The sequence below is a fragment of the Aulonocara sp. 'chitande type north' Nkhata Bay genome, linkage group LG10 (assembly GCF_057382095.1).
Source record: "Aulonocara sp. 'chitande type north' Nkhata Bay isolate Kocher_YH1m ecotype deep benthic linkage group LG10, A_spYH_male_GT1.1, whole genome shotgun sequence".
NCBI classification, from domain to species: Eukaryota; Metazoa; Chordata; class Actinopteri; order Cichliformes; family Cichlidae; genus Aulonocara; species Aulonocara sp. 'chitande type north' Nkhata Bay.
The window spans coordinates 15,282,765-15,300,477 of NC_141353.1; the positions used below are offsets into that span (position 1 = coordinate 15,282,765).

Consider the following 17,713-nt stretch of genomic DNA (forward strand, 5'->3'; position numbering starts at 1 on the left):
TGCTGTTACTTTGTAGACTTTGCATTTGTCTTTTGCATCAAGCAATAAAACGCTTGAATTTTGCTCCCCGTTAACACCCTGCTGTGTCCTTTGCATCTGGGTTCAATGGGACCCAAAGAAGTTGCAGGGCAGCAGTGATAACAAGGAAAGATGAGAAATGCTCTTGGGTTAATGTGTAATTTTGGTGGAGCCAGTCTTAACAGAGGACTTGGAGGAGGGTAATGTATAGCCCGGCTGTTACAGTCCAGTCCATTTATCTGACTTACTAGTGCGCTGACCCTTGTTCACAAGGACTTCCACTGTTAAGGAACACATAAGCTGGACAACTTCAGGTTTGGATTTAAAATGTTCTCAGCTTTTTAGAACATCTGTGCATAATCAGTCATATCAGTAAAACAAATTTCTTCCACAGGTACCAGGGGTGAATTTTTCATCTGTCCCCCAGGCTCAGTAACTGGAATCTGTCCCTGCGTGGTAAAAGTGTGCAGGGCCTGGCTGGTTACTGCACCGAGGGGCCAGGCTACTCTCCGCAGCCAGATTATCGTCAAGCAGATGCAAACAAATTCACACAAATAACAGTGATTTATGTCCCAATGGCTTTCATAAAGGACGTTTGCATGTGGGTATTTCTTGTTTTATTCATTTATTGGACTTTTTCCTTTTTTTTTTTCTTTTTTTTTTTTTTTATAAAAAAAAAAGGAAAAACACTGTAAAATCTACTGCTATTTTTAAAAGCTTTGTAGCACATAGAGAAAATGGGGGGGGGGGAGCTCACTATTACACCAGAATGTGCCTGAATGTGACCCTCCTCACTCTGCAGCACCTGACATGTTCGGCATGACCACTAGGTGGGGCAAGATGATTACTATTGAGGTGCTGGTTAAACATAATCCTCAAGAAAATGCAGCAAATATAGAGGAGACTTTGGTATCTGGCACTTACTCTTATTCTTGATATTTTTGGTTTCTTTTTTTAGTGAAAATGTCAATTTACTTTGCAGAAACGTTTTATGCGAGAACAGCAACTGTGTAGGTGGAGTGCAAAGCATAAAGATCTACTGGCATTTCAACTTGAGACCTCTAACACGAGTGGGCAAACATTTCAGAACCTCCTCCTGCCAAAGAGATAGACGTGCATATTATGTGAAACAGCTGGGATATTGTGGGTGCATATCTAACATTAATGCTTAAAAACATTCTTGTACCATAGAAATTTTTTTTTTTTTTTTTTTAGTGTCCTGAGTAAATATTTCACTTGCTCAGTGTCAAGAGTCTCTTTGCTCTGCTGGCTCTACAGCCAAAGGACTTTTCTTTAGTTAAAATTTACTTTTTAGCTAAAGAAAAAAAAAAAAGGTTTTACATGCATCAGGGACATTAAACTAAAACTGGATCACACCTGACAGATATTTTGGTAAAACTTGGCGTGTCCTCTTTTAGCCTGACACATGACGCCTCACCTTTTAACCTGTGTAGCATATTTCAAAGATTCCTGGGAGGTAATGAGACGAGGAAAAATCTTCCACCCGTCACAGCTTACAGGGGCAAAATATCAGCTTCACACAATGCAATGATTTGAACCCTTTCCCCTTTAGAGTTGTTGATTCTTGTGTACACGCTGTCCACAGCTGGGGAGTTTTCACGCTTCTGCAGCTGTGGAAAAAATATTTATCAACTTTTCCGGAGTCCTTAGCAGCTGTTGCATTTTGTAATCTGTAGGGTAAACGAAGACTTCAGCAGGATGTTCCAAGTGTGGCAATACCTTCTGTTCCCAAACACCCTGAGAAATAACAGGACTTCTTAAACGTGCTTTTCATTAGCACTAATAAACATCTATGACTCGTGCACTGTCAGACACGTCGAATTAAAAATGTAAAAGATCAAAATATTAAGGTTTTAAGCACAAAAACACAGCTGAAAGCTTATTATTGTCCATTATAAGTAAAATAACAGAGCAGTGCAAAAGTCTCTTGCAAATGTATAGAAAATGCATGTCATGAATACAAATACAGGAGGACGTGCTGCCCATGTCTGCACCAGCACATAATGTCTTTACATACATGCAACCTGGTGTGAGGTTATTATAGTTAAAATAAAACTAAAAACCCAAACTAGATGTGGAAAAAACATTTCAACTAATTACAATAAAAACTAGAATTTTGTGATCTTGCAGACATCTTGCTTGATGAGGCATTCATGGGTTCACTGAGACAGTCAGCTGCCTTTAAAAAGTGTTTTTACTCTAATCTATGTGCTGATTTTCTTGAATTTGCACTCAGAAAAATCCCATTTGTGACCCTATATAACCACAAAGCAGCAATTGTGAGAAAAATGCAATTGAAATATATTTTTAAAAAGGGTTATTTATTCAAATAATTAATCATTAAGTTTATACCAAGTATATTTCCATTAATCTACCAATCAAGTACATTTCATTTGACCAGATTCCATTACATGTAACAGTTTACAATGGATACAATTAAATGGAAAATTTATATATTTTTAAATTAGTTCAATTTAGCAATTTTTTTTGAGTACAAGTATCAAAGGAGACCATCCAGTACTCTGTCTTCTTTATTAGATTTCCTCCTGATTCTCCCAGTTTCTTTTTTCTGACTTTTGTGTTTTTCCTGCCTTTCAGCTTTGACATGATTATTTTAGCCACTGTGAGTAATAATAAAAATAACAATAATGAGAATGAATAAATAAACAGTAAACATGAACAAGAGGAGCCCATAGAGAATTTATAGAGCTCGTCTTGTAAAAGCAAATGTGTTTGTCACAGCAGTGCATTCGGTTCTTAATTCTGATTCTGATTGCAGAAGCTGCCAGACAAGACATTAAGAAGGCTATTAAGAAACTAAATATTAGAAGAAATGTGAATGTTTGCTCTGAGATATCGCCTCCGTTCAATAATCACCGGAAAGACTAAAACAAACACAGAAACTAATAAAAACAAAACATTGAAACAATGAAAACTAAACTAAACAAGAAAATCTGCTCTGGGAACTAACTGAAACTAAACGGACTTAAAAACTAAAAACATAAAAATAAAAAAAATAAAAAACCCATCATAACTCTGAGCTGGTGCTGCCTCTTTAAACAGCCTGGGATGTTTTCCTTTGAGGAATGTGTCCTCTCGATAATGAAAGTGGTTTGCATTTTTGTCTCCCTGCTGTCCAGTCTAAAAAGGGGCGGTAAAAAAAGTGAGTCAAAGGTCAGCGTGTAAGCAGAGAGTGTCCGCATGTCACCTTTGATACTGAAAGCAACAATTTACACTCCAAATGCTCCCAAAACTACAATTATTTATTCAGAATTCTTCATGTAGAAATACTTTATACACATTTACATTTTTCCATTTGAGACAAACTGGTGTCATTAAAAGAAAAAAAATCAAAAGTATGAACACTCAATAGCATACGTCAAAGCTGAGTAATTTACAGTTACTAGATATGTTTCGGCTAACACACGAGAGGAAGTGAGGTTTTCACTGTTCCTATAAAGTGGGAAATCATGCCACAAATAAACTGACAACTAGCTTTTTATCCTCATGAAAAGCTACAAAAATAAAAGGAAACGTGATCAGTCAGTCCTATTAAATATTCACTGCACATCCAGGCCTGTGCTGAGAATCTGCTTTCCTCTCTAACAATAGAGATTCAGTGGAAACGTCCAGCGTCGGTGGCTCGAGCGTGTCCAGAAAGCTCTCTGCGCTTTAGCTTTACCACCTCGCCCCCGATACCGGTAGGGCTGGGGCAGTGTGGTGCAGGGGGGGGGGGAGGGCAGTCTACTCCTACAGCCCTGGCCTATCTAAAAATAACAGCGAGAATAACACAGCAAGGGAAATGGACACGTAGGGTCTGTATTCTCCTCTTAAGTATTTCCAGCAGAGCAGAGAGGGCTGACAAAGTTCAGTACATTGCATCCTCGTATATGTCCGTCCGCAGGCAGAAGAGGATTCCTCCACCCAGCATGAAGATGGTGGCCCCCCAGCCGAGCCCATAGCCCCAGTTGAACTCGTGATAAGTCTGCAGGACCGTTCCATCGATGAACTTGATCGGGTAGAGAACCAGAGCACAGGCCTGCAGAACCACTGAAACCAGAGACAATCATGAGACACTGTTTGTTTAAAATCGTCCATTTGTCCTTTGTCCAAGCGATTAATCAACAAACCCAGTAACTCCAACACCATTAAAATAATCACTGCTACAAGTAAAGCCTTTCAGATTAATCATCCATTTAATGTTTTCTACATCATTTTATAACATAACTAGCTCGTGCTTTCAGAAGGTGAAAGCCATTTAGTTCTCCCAAAATTCATGATTCAAGTCAAAAACGTGACATTAAAGGGCCTCCTCGAGGCGAAACACAAATCTGACAGCAAACAGATGGCTGTAAAGGCAAAAAGTTACTTGTGAAAAGAGGCTTAAGTGTAAGAAGTGAGGAGGCAGCTGGTATAGGTAAGCAGAGAATGGTTATATAAAGCGATTTTCTTCTCTGCCTTTCTGTTCCGTGAGGTGATCTCGTCACAATGAGCTGCCTAAGATTTAGCACGAACAACTATAAATGAATGTCTCCTGAGGAGCCATAGATGAAAACAATTATATGCAAACACATTCTGATTATTCCCCAATAAGCCTCGTCCTGTTTATAGACGAGGACGGAATTATCATAAAGCATAAATTTGTTCTGTCTGCACTCTATAACAGTATTATTTCACACACAAAAGCATCCTGAGGAAAAAAAATAACTTTTTACTGAGTCAAAGTCAGAGCTTGTTTTCTTTCAGTACAGTATAAAAACTTCAGCAAGGGTTTGAGCTGCCAGTGGAGAAAGCATCATGCCAAAAACAAAAGAAATCAATTTAGACTTGGGAAAAAGAATTGCTGATGTTCCCAAAGCAGGAGATGTATACACAAAGTTATCACAGAGTGTCAAAAACTGGAGTGAGAAGCATCATCAAGAAATTCAAAGCGAGCTACAAAGTACCAAACAAGCCTAGCAGCCTAGGGAAAGAAAACTAGCGAGAGACGTGTCTAAAGACCCCAGAACAACTGCAAAGACATGTGAATGACTGAGCCAAATCAGGAAGTGTAGTCTTAAAGTAAAGACTGTTAGGCAGCAGACCAAGAAAATTCCTATTTTGCAAATTCAGGCTAGACTTAAATATGCCAAGGACAACCTGGAGAAAGATTAGATGAGATGGATGAGACAAAACTAGTGTTCTCTGGCCACAGAGATGGAAGGAAGAGGTGTACAACCCACACCATACTCTGTGGTGCAAGTATTATGCTAAGAGAGTGCTTCAGTGCATCTGGAATTGGGAATCTCATCAAGGTGGAAGGAATAAAAAAGGAGGATATGTGAAGATTTGGACAGAAAACCTCAAGCAGTCAGCAGCTAAACGGGGTCTGGGTGATCGCTTTGTTTTCTAACGCAACGACCCAAAACACACTTCACACTCCTGGTGAAGGACGACCTCCAGAAGATCAACATCAGAAGTCAAAGCCCTGACTTGAATCCTACTGAAAATCTGTGGAGTGAACTGAAGACCAAGGTCCATGACAGGACACCATCACATCTGGAGGAGAGATTCCCCAAAGAAGAATGGACTGGGATTGCTCAGCAGACGCGTGAGAGACACGCTGAAAACTACAGCTAACAACTGCAGGCTGTTATCCAGCAAAAAGGACACACAACTGACTGTTAGCATCAGGAGTGCTAATAATTTTGACCTTGGTAATGTTCGTTTATTTTAAGTGAAATTATTATTTTTTTCTTATGTGCAAAGTAAAATGATTTAAGCATCCACAGTAAAAGTAGGTTGTTTGGAAAAGCTGTTTTACTCTAATAATTCTGTCCTTTGTTTAAATGATTTGGCTGACGCGCAATCTAAGGAAAATATATCTAGCCTCAATCCATGCATAACAAGAATTAGCTTTTTATAGCATTCACTTATCTTGCGAGGATCAAAAAGCGCTTTAAGAGAGGGAAAAAAAAGTGTGTTACAGCATTCATGGGCTTCTGTGTTTTCTATCTAGTTTGTCATCTCCATAAATAGACGCTTTTGAAGAGAACAATCTTTGTGTGACACCCCTCCCTGTGGGTTTCTTGCTCGCTGGAAGCTGGAAGCTTTTTGAAGTGGCCTGTCTTTAATTCCCCCAGAGTGATTGACGTTAACAGCAGATTCTGGCTTTTAAACTAAAACCAGTCTCCCAGCTCTCTCTCACACTCTCTCGTCTTTTTGGTGAAGCGTGGAACAATCATCTTTATTCTTTTCATCTCAATGACACACGAGGTATCACACGAGGAAACAGCTTCCAGGGCTGTGAATCATTTTCCTTTGCATCGCGCAGGATGCAGAAGTCCAGGCGTCGGTGTTCAAAAGGGTACTGTGGCCTTCTCTCACAAACGACTCCAGTTCGTTTTCACGCATGCTAGGTGACGCCTGAGGAACGGTCTTTGTGCAAGTATGACTCCGCCTTTCCTTCCTATGGGAAGAAGCAATGGGTGTGAAGGAGGAATGGCTGTAGCCTGAGACTGCGGTGCTGCTGATGGAGCCCAGGCTGAGCTTGTTCCCTGCTGAGGTCATATTTCTGGACAGAAAGTAAATACCTCACAGTCACAGTCAAGCCAAGGGGTATTTAACAGTCCAGCCCTTCTGCTGTTGCTCCGTCGAGGACTGCGTGCCTGTGTGGCGGCCGTATTCTTGCAAGGCTCTTAAAGTAATTACACATAGGAAAGGATAACACAGCATTCCCCTGCTTTTCCGTCAGTGGCTAACAGTCAAAACCACAGCCATTAAGTCGACCACAGTGGTCCTTTGTGAGTGAGGTTTCAGATACAGAGCAAGACAAAGATCCCTTACAGTTTCCCTTCAGCAGCACACTGTTATCTAATGCTGTATTTAAAAGGCAATGCATACTGTTTGTACTTGCAACAGAAACCAGAAAACTTGCAACAGAAATACTTTAACAAATAAAGAAACACTTTCATTCAGAGTGTGTGACTTTGAAAGATGATACAAGTCTTGTTTCTACACTGAACATGAATCTGCTCCAGGCTCGGTTAGCTAATCACACAGACTGTAACAAGAGGAAACTGGTAACAGAATCCACCTACCAGCTCATTCGACACCCACACAGCAGCATACCTTACTGTTTCATGAAAGAAATGAACTCATTTTAAAATTGATGGTAGCAACAAGTCTCAAAAACGTTGGGACAGGAGCAACAAAAGCCTGGAAAAATAAGTGGAACTAAAAAAAGAAAAAGAAAAAAGGATGGGGTCCACCAATCTATAAGTGATGGAACAAATTTAGAAGAATATTCCTTAATCTACAACTGTTAAGAGTTTCAATACCTCTATGTCCACAGTACATTATTTCAAAAGATTCAAGAATCTGGGAAATCTCCACGCACAAGGGCAAATTCCAAAAAATTACTGGATGCCCGTAATAGTCGGGCCCACAGGCAGCACTGCATTAAAACAGGAATCATTCTGTCACGGAAATCACTGTCTGTTAACACAGTTCACCGTGCTATCCACAAAAGTAAAGAAGAAGCCATGTGAGCACGATCCAGAAACTCTGCCGTCTTCTCTGGGCCTAAGCTCATCTAAAACATACTGAGGCAAAGTGGAAAACTGATCTGAGATCAGACGAATCGGAAACTGGAATTCTTTTTGGAAAACTACAGGGAGTGCAGAATTATTAGGCAAGTTGTATTTTTGAGGAATAATTGTATTATTGAACAACAACCATGTTCTCAATGAACCCAAAAAACTCATTAATATCAAAGCTGAATGTTTTTGGACGTAGTTTTTAGTTTTAGCTATTTTAGGGGGATATCTGTGTGTGCAGGTGACTATTACTGTGCATAATTATTAGGCAACTTAACAAAAAACAAATATATACCCATTTCAATTATTTATTTTTACCAGTGAAACCAATATAACATCTCCACATTCACAAATATACATTTCTGACATTCAAAAACAAAACAAAAACAAATCAGCGACCAATATAGCCACCTTTCTTTGCAAGGACACTCAAAAGCCTGCCATCCATGGATTCTGTCAGTGTTTTGATCTGTTCACCATCAACATTGCGTGCAGCAGCAACCACAGCCTCCCAGACACTGTTCAGAGAGGTGTACTGTTTTCCCTCCTTGTAAATCTCACATTTGATGATGGACCACAGGTTCTCAATAGGGTTCAGATCAGGTGAACAAGGTGGCCATGTCATTAGTTTTTCTTCTTTTATACCCTTTCTTGCAGCCACGCTGTGGAGGACTTGGACGCGTGTGATGGAGCATTGTCCTGCATGGAAATCATGTTTTTCTTGAAGGATGCAGACTTCTTCCTGTACCACTGCTTGAAGAAGGTGTCTTCCAGAAACTGGCAGTAGGACTGGGAGTTGAGCTTGACTCCATCCTCAACCCGAAAAGGCCCCACAAGCTCATCTTTGATGATACCAGCCCAAACCAGTAATCCACCTCCACCTTGCTGGCGTCTGAGTCGGACTGGAGCTCTCTGCCCTTTACCAATCCAGCCATGGGCCCATCCATCTGGCCCATCAAGACTCACTCTCATTTCATCAGTCCATAAAACCTTAGAAAAACCAGTCTTGAGATATTTCTTGGCCCAGTCTTGAAGTTTCAGCTTGTGTGTCTTGTTCAGTGGTGGTCGTCTTTCAGCCTTTCTTACCTTGGCCATGTCTCTGAGTATTGCACACCTTGTGCTTTTGGGCACTCCAGTGATGTTGCAGCTCTGAAATATGGCCGAACTGGTGGCAAGTGGCATCTTGGCAGCTGCACGCTTGACTTTTCTCAGTTCATGGGCAGTTATTTTGCACCTTGGTTTTTCCACACGCTTCTTGCGACCCTGTTGACTATTTTGAATGAAACGCTTGATTGTTCGATGATCACGCTTCAGAAGCTTTGCAATTTTGAGACTGCTGCATCCCTCTGCAAGATATCTCACTATTTTTGACTTTTCTGAGCCTTTCAAGTCCTTCTTTTGACCCATTTTGCCAAAGGAAAGGACGTTGCCTAATAATTATGCACACTTGATATAGGGTGTTGATGTCATTAGACCACTCCCCTTCTCATTACAGAGATGCACATCACCTAATATGCTTAATTGGTAGTAGGCTTTCGAGCCTATACAGCTTGGAGTAAGACAACATGCATGGAGAGGATGATGTGGACAAAATACTCATTTGTCTAATAATTCTGCACTCCCTGTATGGAGAAGAGATCTTGTCCATCTTGTTGACAGCAATCAGTCCAAAAGCATCTCTGATGGTATGGCTGCGTACATATTTAGAAAGACACCGTCGGCACTCAAAGCTCCCAGAATCCAATTTCAGACATGACCGGGACATCATTCCACTCAGCAGCGATAAACATAGCATTGTTCCAACTTTTTACAGACATATTGCCGCCATTACACTTAATTTTTCCTTTTTTTTTTTTTAAAAAAAGGGACACTTTCTCAAATACGTTTCCTTTATTAAATAAAATAAAATAAAGATTTATGCTGTTTGCAAAACATAATTTTCTGTTTTTATTTACATTTACATTTTACAGCATCCAAGCTTTTTAGAATTGGGGTTGTAGATTTCTTAAAATGTGACAGTTATTACTTCAGGTTTGGTCTACAGGCACAGTGTAAAACTGTCTGCTCCTTATATAATTTTATTTCGCAAACTGGAAAACTTGAACTTGGCACGAGTGAAGTAGCAGAAAGTGGTTTGCGCTTCATCACCGTTTTGAAAGTAAAGTGAGCACAATCTTTGAGTCAGTCACTTTGGTGCCGTATACCATTTGGAGCAATATGCTCTGACCGCTCGTTTTAATTATACGCTTTTAATTTATATTCATTCTCATCAGTGTCACAGTTTATTTTTACCCTAAGGGCAATTCTTACAAGCACGCAAGAAGCAGCAGTCCAACTACGAGGCAGTTATGGGCGAGGAGTCTGTGGTGGCTTTTTTTTGTTTTTTTCCTCTCAGTGACTTCACTTTGTTGGTAAGTCTGCAAATTCTGTGGCTGCCTTTTCTTGGCACATCAGCCTGCAGGTCTCCAGAGGCAATACCACAGAGAAAACAAGCTCAGCCTGCAAGGCTCACTCGCCTGTGTCTTTTGCATGCTTCTATTTAATGTGAGCAGTGGAGCACAAACACAGGCATACAGTGGGGCAAAAAAGTATTTAGTCAGCCACCGATTGTGCAAGTTCCCCCACTTAAAATGATGACAGAGGTCAGTAATTTGCACCAGAGGTACACTTCAACTGTGAGAGACGGAATGTGAAAAAAAAATCCATGAATTCACATGGTAGGATTTGTAAAGAATTTATTCGTAAATCAGGGTGGAAAATAAGTATTTGGTCACCTCAAACAAGGAAAATCTCTGGCTCTCACAGACCTGTAACGTCTTCTGTAAGAAGCTTTTCTGTCCCCCACTCGTTACCTGTATGAATGGCACCTGTTTGAACTCATCATCTGTATAAAAGACACCTGTCCACAGCCTCAAACAGTCAGACTCCAAACTCCGCCATGGCCAAGACCAAAGAGCTTTCGAAGGACACCAGGAAAAGTATTGTAGACCTGCACCAGACTGGGAAGAGTGAATCTACAATAGGCAAGCAGCTTGGTGTGAAAAAATCAACTGTGGGAGCAATCATCAGAAAATGGAAGACATACAAGACCACTGATAATCTCCCTCGATCTGGGGCTCCACGCAAGATCTCATCCCGTGGGGTCAAAATGATCATGAGAACGGTGAGCAAAGATCCCAGAACCACACGGGGGGACCTGGTGAATGACCTGCAGAGAGCTGGGACCAAAGTAACAAAGGTCACCATCAGTAACACACTACAACGGCAGGGAATCAAATCCCGCAGTGCCAGACGTGTTCCGCTGCTGAAGCCAGTGCATGTCCAGGCCCGTCTGAAGTTTGCCAGAGAGCACATGGATGATACAGCAGAGGATTGGGAGAATGTCATGTGGTCAGATGAAACCAAAGTAGAACTTTTTGGTATAAACTCAACTCGTCGTGTTTGGAGGAAGAAGAATACTGAGTTGCATCCCAAGAACACCATACCTACTGTGAAGCATGGGGGTGGAAACATCATGCTATGGGGCTGTTTTTCTGCCAAGGGGACAGGACGACTGATCCGTGTTAAGGACAGAATGAATGGGGCCATGTATCGTGAGATTTTGAGCCAAAACCTCCTTCCATCAGTGAGAACTTTGAAGATGAAACGAGGCTGGGTCTTCCAACATGACAATGATCCAAAACACACCGCCCGGGCAACAAAGGAGTGGCTCCGTAAGAAGCATTTGAAAGTCCTGGAGTGGCCTAGCCAGTCTCCAGACCTCAACCCCATAGAAAATCTGTGGCGGGAGTTGAAAGTCCGTGTTGCTCGACGACAGCCCCAAAACATCACTGCTCTCGAGAAGATCTGCATGGAGGAATGGGCCAAAATACCAGCTACTGTGTGTGCAAACCTGGTAAAGACCTATAGTAAACGTTTGACCTCTGTTATTGCCAACAAAGGTTATGTTACAAAGTATTGAGTTGTATTTTTGTTATTGACCAAATACTTCTTTTCCACCCTGATTTACAAATAAATTCTTTACAAATCCTACCATGTGGATTCATGGATTTTTTTTTCACATTCTGTCTCTCACAGTTGAAGTGTACCTCTGGTGCAAATTACTGACCTCTGTCATCATTTTAGGTGGGGGAACTTGCACAATCGGTGGCTGACTAAATACTTTTTTGCCCCACTGTATATGGAAACTGCTGAAACACTGGGTTATTAGCCAAACATTATAAAAAGTGAATGAATGAATAAATAAATATATGGGAAAGGTGACATACCTGCAGTGAAGAGGAATATTGCCACAGTGCGGTAGTGTTGTCTTTGCGTGCCCCTGCACAGGGAAATAACGGCCACCAAAAAGGCCACCAGAGTCGTGGCTGCACCGACACCTAGCAACACCAGGGTGGCGATCTGCCAGTCTGCAAGAACAGGACACATGCAGGTTAAAGAGGAGCATCCTACTCATCAACAAAAGCTCGATTCACAGTTGAGCACGGCTGAATTGAACCGCTGTGTTGACAAACACGAAACAAGAGCTAATCCTGCAGAGAGAACTGAATGACGCAGAGAGCCATCAGGCCCGCATCAGGAATGCAACCGTCAAGAACATAATTAGTGACTCAAAGTCCCTGTAATGAGAACAGATGCAAAAATCCAAGGCTGAATCTCATGTTAATGCACGTTATTTAATCTTAGTTGTCCTGCTGGTTGGCTACATTTTTGCCCTACTTTTCTAGCTGTTCATATTTGTGCATGTCAACAAACTACATTTTTAGTCCTAAGACAGTATCATGTGGCAACCTCTGGAATTAAAAAAAAAATCAGGCCTGTGCAGAAATGTCAAGAACTGCATACAAATGGAGACAAATCAGCAGCCCTATGTTCAAATGTTAAACTTTGCAAGAAAAATAAAACTTTTTTTTTTTTTTTGCAATCTGGTAAAAAAAAGAACAAACACACATCTGTTTTTTAAAACTAATATACAGCTTTGTGACAATTCTGCCATTTATTTTCTTTAATGCTCGTTTAACTTGCATTAAGGCTTCAAAGCAGGAGGTTGGCAGGTAGATGCTGTTACCTCCACCTGTCTGCAAACTCAGTCAGTGAAATGCATGGTTAATTCCATTCCAGGCACGTCCAGCTCCAGTTTTGATGGGTGAAATTCTAGTTTTCAATTGGTCTCTTTTTATGCCCAGTCATGTTACCGACCTGCTCCTAAGTAGCTGCAAAATGCCTGTGCTCCAACTTTCTTGAGATGTGCTGTTGATGTATCCATCATATAATAGTAAAATGTCTCAGTTTAAACATTCAATATGTTTATTATGGTCTACTGCAAATACAAATATGGGTTTCTGAAATCTGCAAACCATTACACTCATTTTTATTTATATTTTATGCAGGGTTCCAACTTTCTTGGAACTGAGTTTGTAATCAAAATTTTCCAAATACAGTCTATGGTTATGTATTATGTATATGTCTCCTTGGTCCTTGGAGGCTTTGGGTTATGAAACAGGAGTTTGTGATTGTGAATGCCAGCTTCTTCCAAATTCTTGCAGCCACAGTGGCTTTTTTGATGCCACATTTACTTAACATTAGGGCTGAACGATTATGGAAAATAATCTAATTGCGATTTTTTGCCCCAATATTGCGATTGCGATGCGATTATTTTTTAAGGTCTTTGTCTTCTGTATTATTAAACAAAGACAAGCAATACATCATATAGTATGGCCAATACTATATTACATTAATTTTAAACTGTTCTTTCCTGGAAGACAGACCTCTGTTATGATGACATGAGGTGATGCATGAATTGATGACTGACATTTTTATTTAACTTCTTCAATCACAACAGTATATTTGAACATACACAATAGTTTATTTTTAGCTTACAAACATCTGAGCATAAAGTGCTGACAAGGAACCCTGGTGTAAACATTAAAATGAAAGTCAGTACAATGTGCAGATTGCAGAAATATACATAAAAAAAAAATCAGTGGCTTTACCACACTCAGTTTTTCGACATCTGTGAACTACTAGACAGTCATTCAATTAAAAAATAATATTAAATAAATAAAACTAATAAATAAAAAATACACACATCTTACTGATCTCTGCAGTCAGTAACATTACACATAAAGTGCAAACATAATAGCAATTGTATAAACACACACACGAACACGCCTTTAAAGTTTAAAGGCGTGAAACTGGACGGTCTAGCCTTCTCAGAAGGCTAGTTCTGATTAGCGTCACCGCTGTCTCGGTGGAGTTTAATAAACTCGGCCGTCTGCTTCTTGCTATCTAAAATATAACCAGACACTGGTGTAAATTCTCGACTGTCTCATACTTCTGTTTAATAAGTTTTCTGTTTGACGTTTAGTCAGCTGTGTGAAAACCAAGGAGGAACCCACCCGGGGGATTAATAAAGTTTTATTTTATCTAATCTAATAACTTTAATCTCAGCCAAACCGATTTACTCACGAACAAACAAAACACTGAAAAAAGCCCAACAATAACATTTTTAGGTTGTCTAAGTGACTTATATATTACGTTTAACCCGAGCAGCGAAACTCCGCGGTGATCTGAAAATGATGTGCCGGGAGTTGTGCCGTTCTCGGCCGCATCAGTAATCCTCGAGCTCCCGGCTAGCTGTCGAGCTGGTGGGTAGCAGACGCCTCTGAAAACGTCGAAGCACTTTTGCAAATATGGGATATCTTGATAAACCGAGCAGATATTTGATGTTTACACAACTACTTTCTCGCCTGAAAATATGTTAAAAGTTTATTTTGTGACCCAGAAAGATTAGTATGAGTAATTTTAAAACTTAGTAGCGGCCGCCATTGCTGGAAACTGGAGTTTGGCTGGGCCGCGCTATGAATTCTGGGATATGGTAGTAATTTGGACAGCCTTATAATCGCAGTATAATCGCAGCCTTTGCGGTTAGAAAATTGCACTTGATCATGTCGCGATATTATCGCAAATGCGATATATCGTTCAGCCCTACTTAACATATTCCAAACAAACTGCTCCTGTTGGAAAAGTAAAACTAAAATCTTCCTGCGCGTCACATTCTTTCCTGGAAAGACCTCCACAGCACCAGGCTTTTAAAAGCAGCACGTGGCCTTTTTTGAATGGAGCTTAACTCTGTTCAAGCAAGTGTTGGTACAGAGACTGAAACCAGCAACACATTCAGGAGAAAATCTTTTGTCTGCTCGACCTTGATTGCGCATCCTCTCTTTGATCTCCCGCCCTACCTTAAACGACTTGGCTCGGAAAGAGAATTTGCATTTGGTTAACAAGCTCACCGCACAATTTTCGCTGGGTGTGTCTCTCCCTGAGCTTCTGGTTATTTGTCATAATGATGGTAAAAAGCTATGGTGAATTTTTCTATCAGGAACTGCCACTGTAGATGAAATTCAAGAACAAGGGTGAGAACCTTTGTACGTGCCTAATTAGTCTCTTTCGCCACTGGATGAACTGCACCTTTAACCTCAACACACCCATCCGCTCTTGTTTTAATGAGTTCTGCAGACACTCAGAGCAACAAACCCGCCTCCTATTCACCCCAACACATTCCACAATATCAAAGAGAGGTCAATCACACCAAGGGTGCATGTGCAAAGTCCTGTGAAAAATGATCAACAGCTAAAAATTTTAAATATTTTAAACATTTAAGCCACAAAATGAGGAAACTTAAATGGAACGGTCCAATTTTATCCTTGAAGTCTTCCTTTATTTATTTCAATAGTAACAGTGAGCGACTGTGTGTTTAATAAAGATGAAAGCTCCTGCTAATAGCCTTACTGTACAGGACAAAAGTCAACTGTTCCCAAATCTAGTAAATTTAATGCGGATTTGCTTCCCTGGGGGGAAAGGATGGGGGTCGGGGGACGTGGCTTTTCTGCCTGACAAAAGGCGACTTAGGGAGTCCTGGCTTGGTGAGGTCGATGAAGGGGAAGATGCTGAATGTGTCTCTCCAAATCCACTAAAAGCCTTCTGCTTGCTGGGGTGGGTTAACTCTTTGTGTGCCAGAGGGATTATGCATAGCTTTCTTGCATATAAACACTTTACCTAAGCACAGAGTTAAAGCATTAGAAAACAATGAGCACCAGCCCTTTGTTAAATAGTTCTCATCCAGCTGTCACAAAAATCAACAGTTAAAGCTTGGTCAGGTGTGGCTTTGTCACTGAGCATCACTGTGAGGCTGTCACGGTGAAACCACGTCATCGATCTGGAATGTAGAGAGGAAATTTATCAGCTGCGCGAGAAGTCTGAATGCCTCATCTATTGACCAGCAGCCAACTAAAACAAAGTCTGCCCAGGGGATGGTGGTCAGAGCTTGTAGTCAGACTGTTTGCGCAGTCCAGTATCCTCTTTGTTTATTTCAAAACAGGATATATCCTGTGCGCTATGACATAATTACAAACACCACATCACTAAAACCACCCTTCAGATCGAAAACGTGTTTATAGGATCAATCTGAGCTGTAAACAACAAAAAACTTGGTCGTGGGTTTTCAACCTCTTCAACAAACAAAACAGCATTCGGGCTCCAAGAGCAACAGCGCACTGTTAAACAAACAAAACACACTGTTCCTACCAGATGTGAGGGTGGAGAAGCAGCTCCACTGGGGCTCGTCCGTGGGATGCCGAGCCACCGATTGGGAGCATGACTCCCACAGAGACAGGGAGAAATGCTCCGCGGTGACCCAGGCTGGACTGAGTAGAGCCACCACGTCCAGACACAGCGCCAGGAAGACGCACAGCAGAGCGATGAGCTTGAAGGGTCGGAACACGTACACCTCGTTCACGGACATCTTCTCCTCACAGGGTACACGGCAGCACGTCGGTCACAGTTACTAAACTCGCTGGAGGTCTGCGTGCTTCCTCTCCCACCATAGCCCTCACTGCTCCACGCGTGTCCAGCTGGAACAGTTTAACAGGAGACATCCGGTTGAATCAGTTTTTCAAAATAATCCATTTTATGGGTTTATATTATATTATATTATATTATATTATATTATATTATATTGGCAGTATTTTTGGTATAGTGATAACATTACATTATTATTTTCAGGTTACATTTACTGCTTTGTTAACTTTCTTTGTATAAATTAGGGGTGTCAAACATTAGGCCAAGGGCCCAGAATCGGCCCAGAAAAGACTCCAGCCCGATCATCCGGAGTTTTGACTAAATTTTCGTATGTTTTACATATAAAAACATATAATAAAGACTCCACCAACTCATTGCCATTCATACTAAAAAACAAAGTAAGTAATGAACAATTAAATGACGAAAAAAATTGTTTTCTACTATCTACTCTAACATTTTTTTTAATTGAATTTCTATTTGTTTTGCTTTTATAGTTCATAGTAAAGAATATTCTCTGTGAATTAATTCATGGAAACAGCCCGAGCAATGAATCACCAAAATGTTTTTCTGTGATTTTAGACATTTATCATAGTTTTACTGGTCTGGCCCATGTAAGATCAAAGTTAGCTGCATATGGACTCAATCTAAAACAATTTTGGCATCCCTGGTGTAAATGATCGCAAAGAAAAAAGGTTGCAGTGTAAAGTGGAATGCCATTTATTTATTTGTCTTTTTAGCTATGAAAAAAATTAAGTAAAATAAAATAAAATCTCTAAATAAACAGACACACAAAGACAAAACCACATTTAACTGTTATTTGTTATTTGTCAGTTCGTGAACTCAGTACATAAATCCTATAGTATTCCTCCTGAGATACACGAGTGTCAGTGTCTGTGCTTTTATTTTGAAATGTAAGTCATCGTATTCAGACTTGTTTTAGATCTTTGTGGATTGGTTTGTTGTCAGGCGCCCAACAAGTTTGTAAAAATAAAGAAATTCTCAAAAGCAGTGGTCGAAAAAAGTATTTTCTTCTGTGTACACAATAGAAGGATTTAAATGCTGAAAAACACATTATACATATTATACAGCAAGGCGGAAGAAACGACATTATTAAAGCTCAGCTAAACTCAGTGAACACAGTAGGATAAAGTAGGTTTGTGTATAGAGTGACTAAACAGACTAAACAGTAACACAATGACACCTTCAAAGGGGCAGATTCTGATAAACATGCAGAGATT

At 40.5% G+C, this 17,713-nt stretch overlaps 1 protein-coding gene across 1 annotated transcript; it reads right to left on the reverse strand.

Moving 5' to 3' along the window:
- Nucleotides 1–3,281: 3,281 nt before the first annotated feature.
- On the reverse strand, nucleotides 3,282–16,542 carry LOC147320490 (transmembrane protein 47-like). The gene is made up of 3 exons (XM_086308539.1): nucleotides 16,203–16,542; nucleotides 11,885–12,025; nucleotides 3,282–4,089 (listed from the first exon to the last, which is right to left on the reverse strand). Exons 1-3 carry the CDS (start codon nucleotides 16,417–16,419, stop codon nucleotides 3,908–3,910), a joined length of 540 nt encoding a protein of 179 aa, XP_086164665.1. The 5' UTR covers nucleotides 16,420–16,542; the 3' UTR covers nucleotides 3,282–3,907.
- Nucleotides 16,543–17,713: the final 1,171 nt, after the last annotated feature.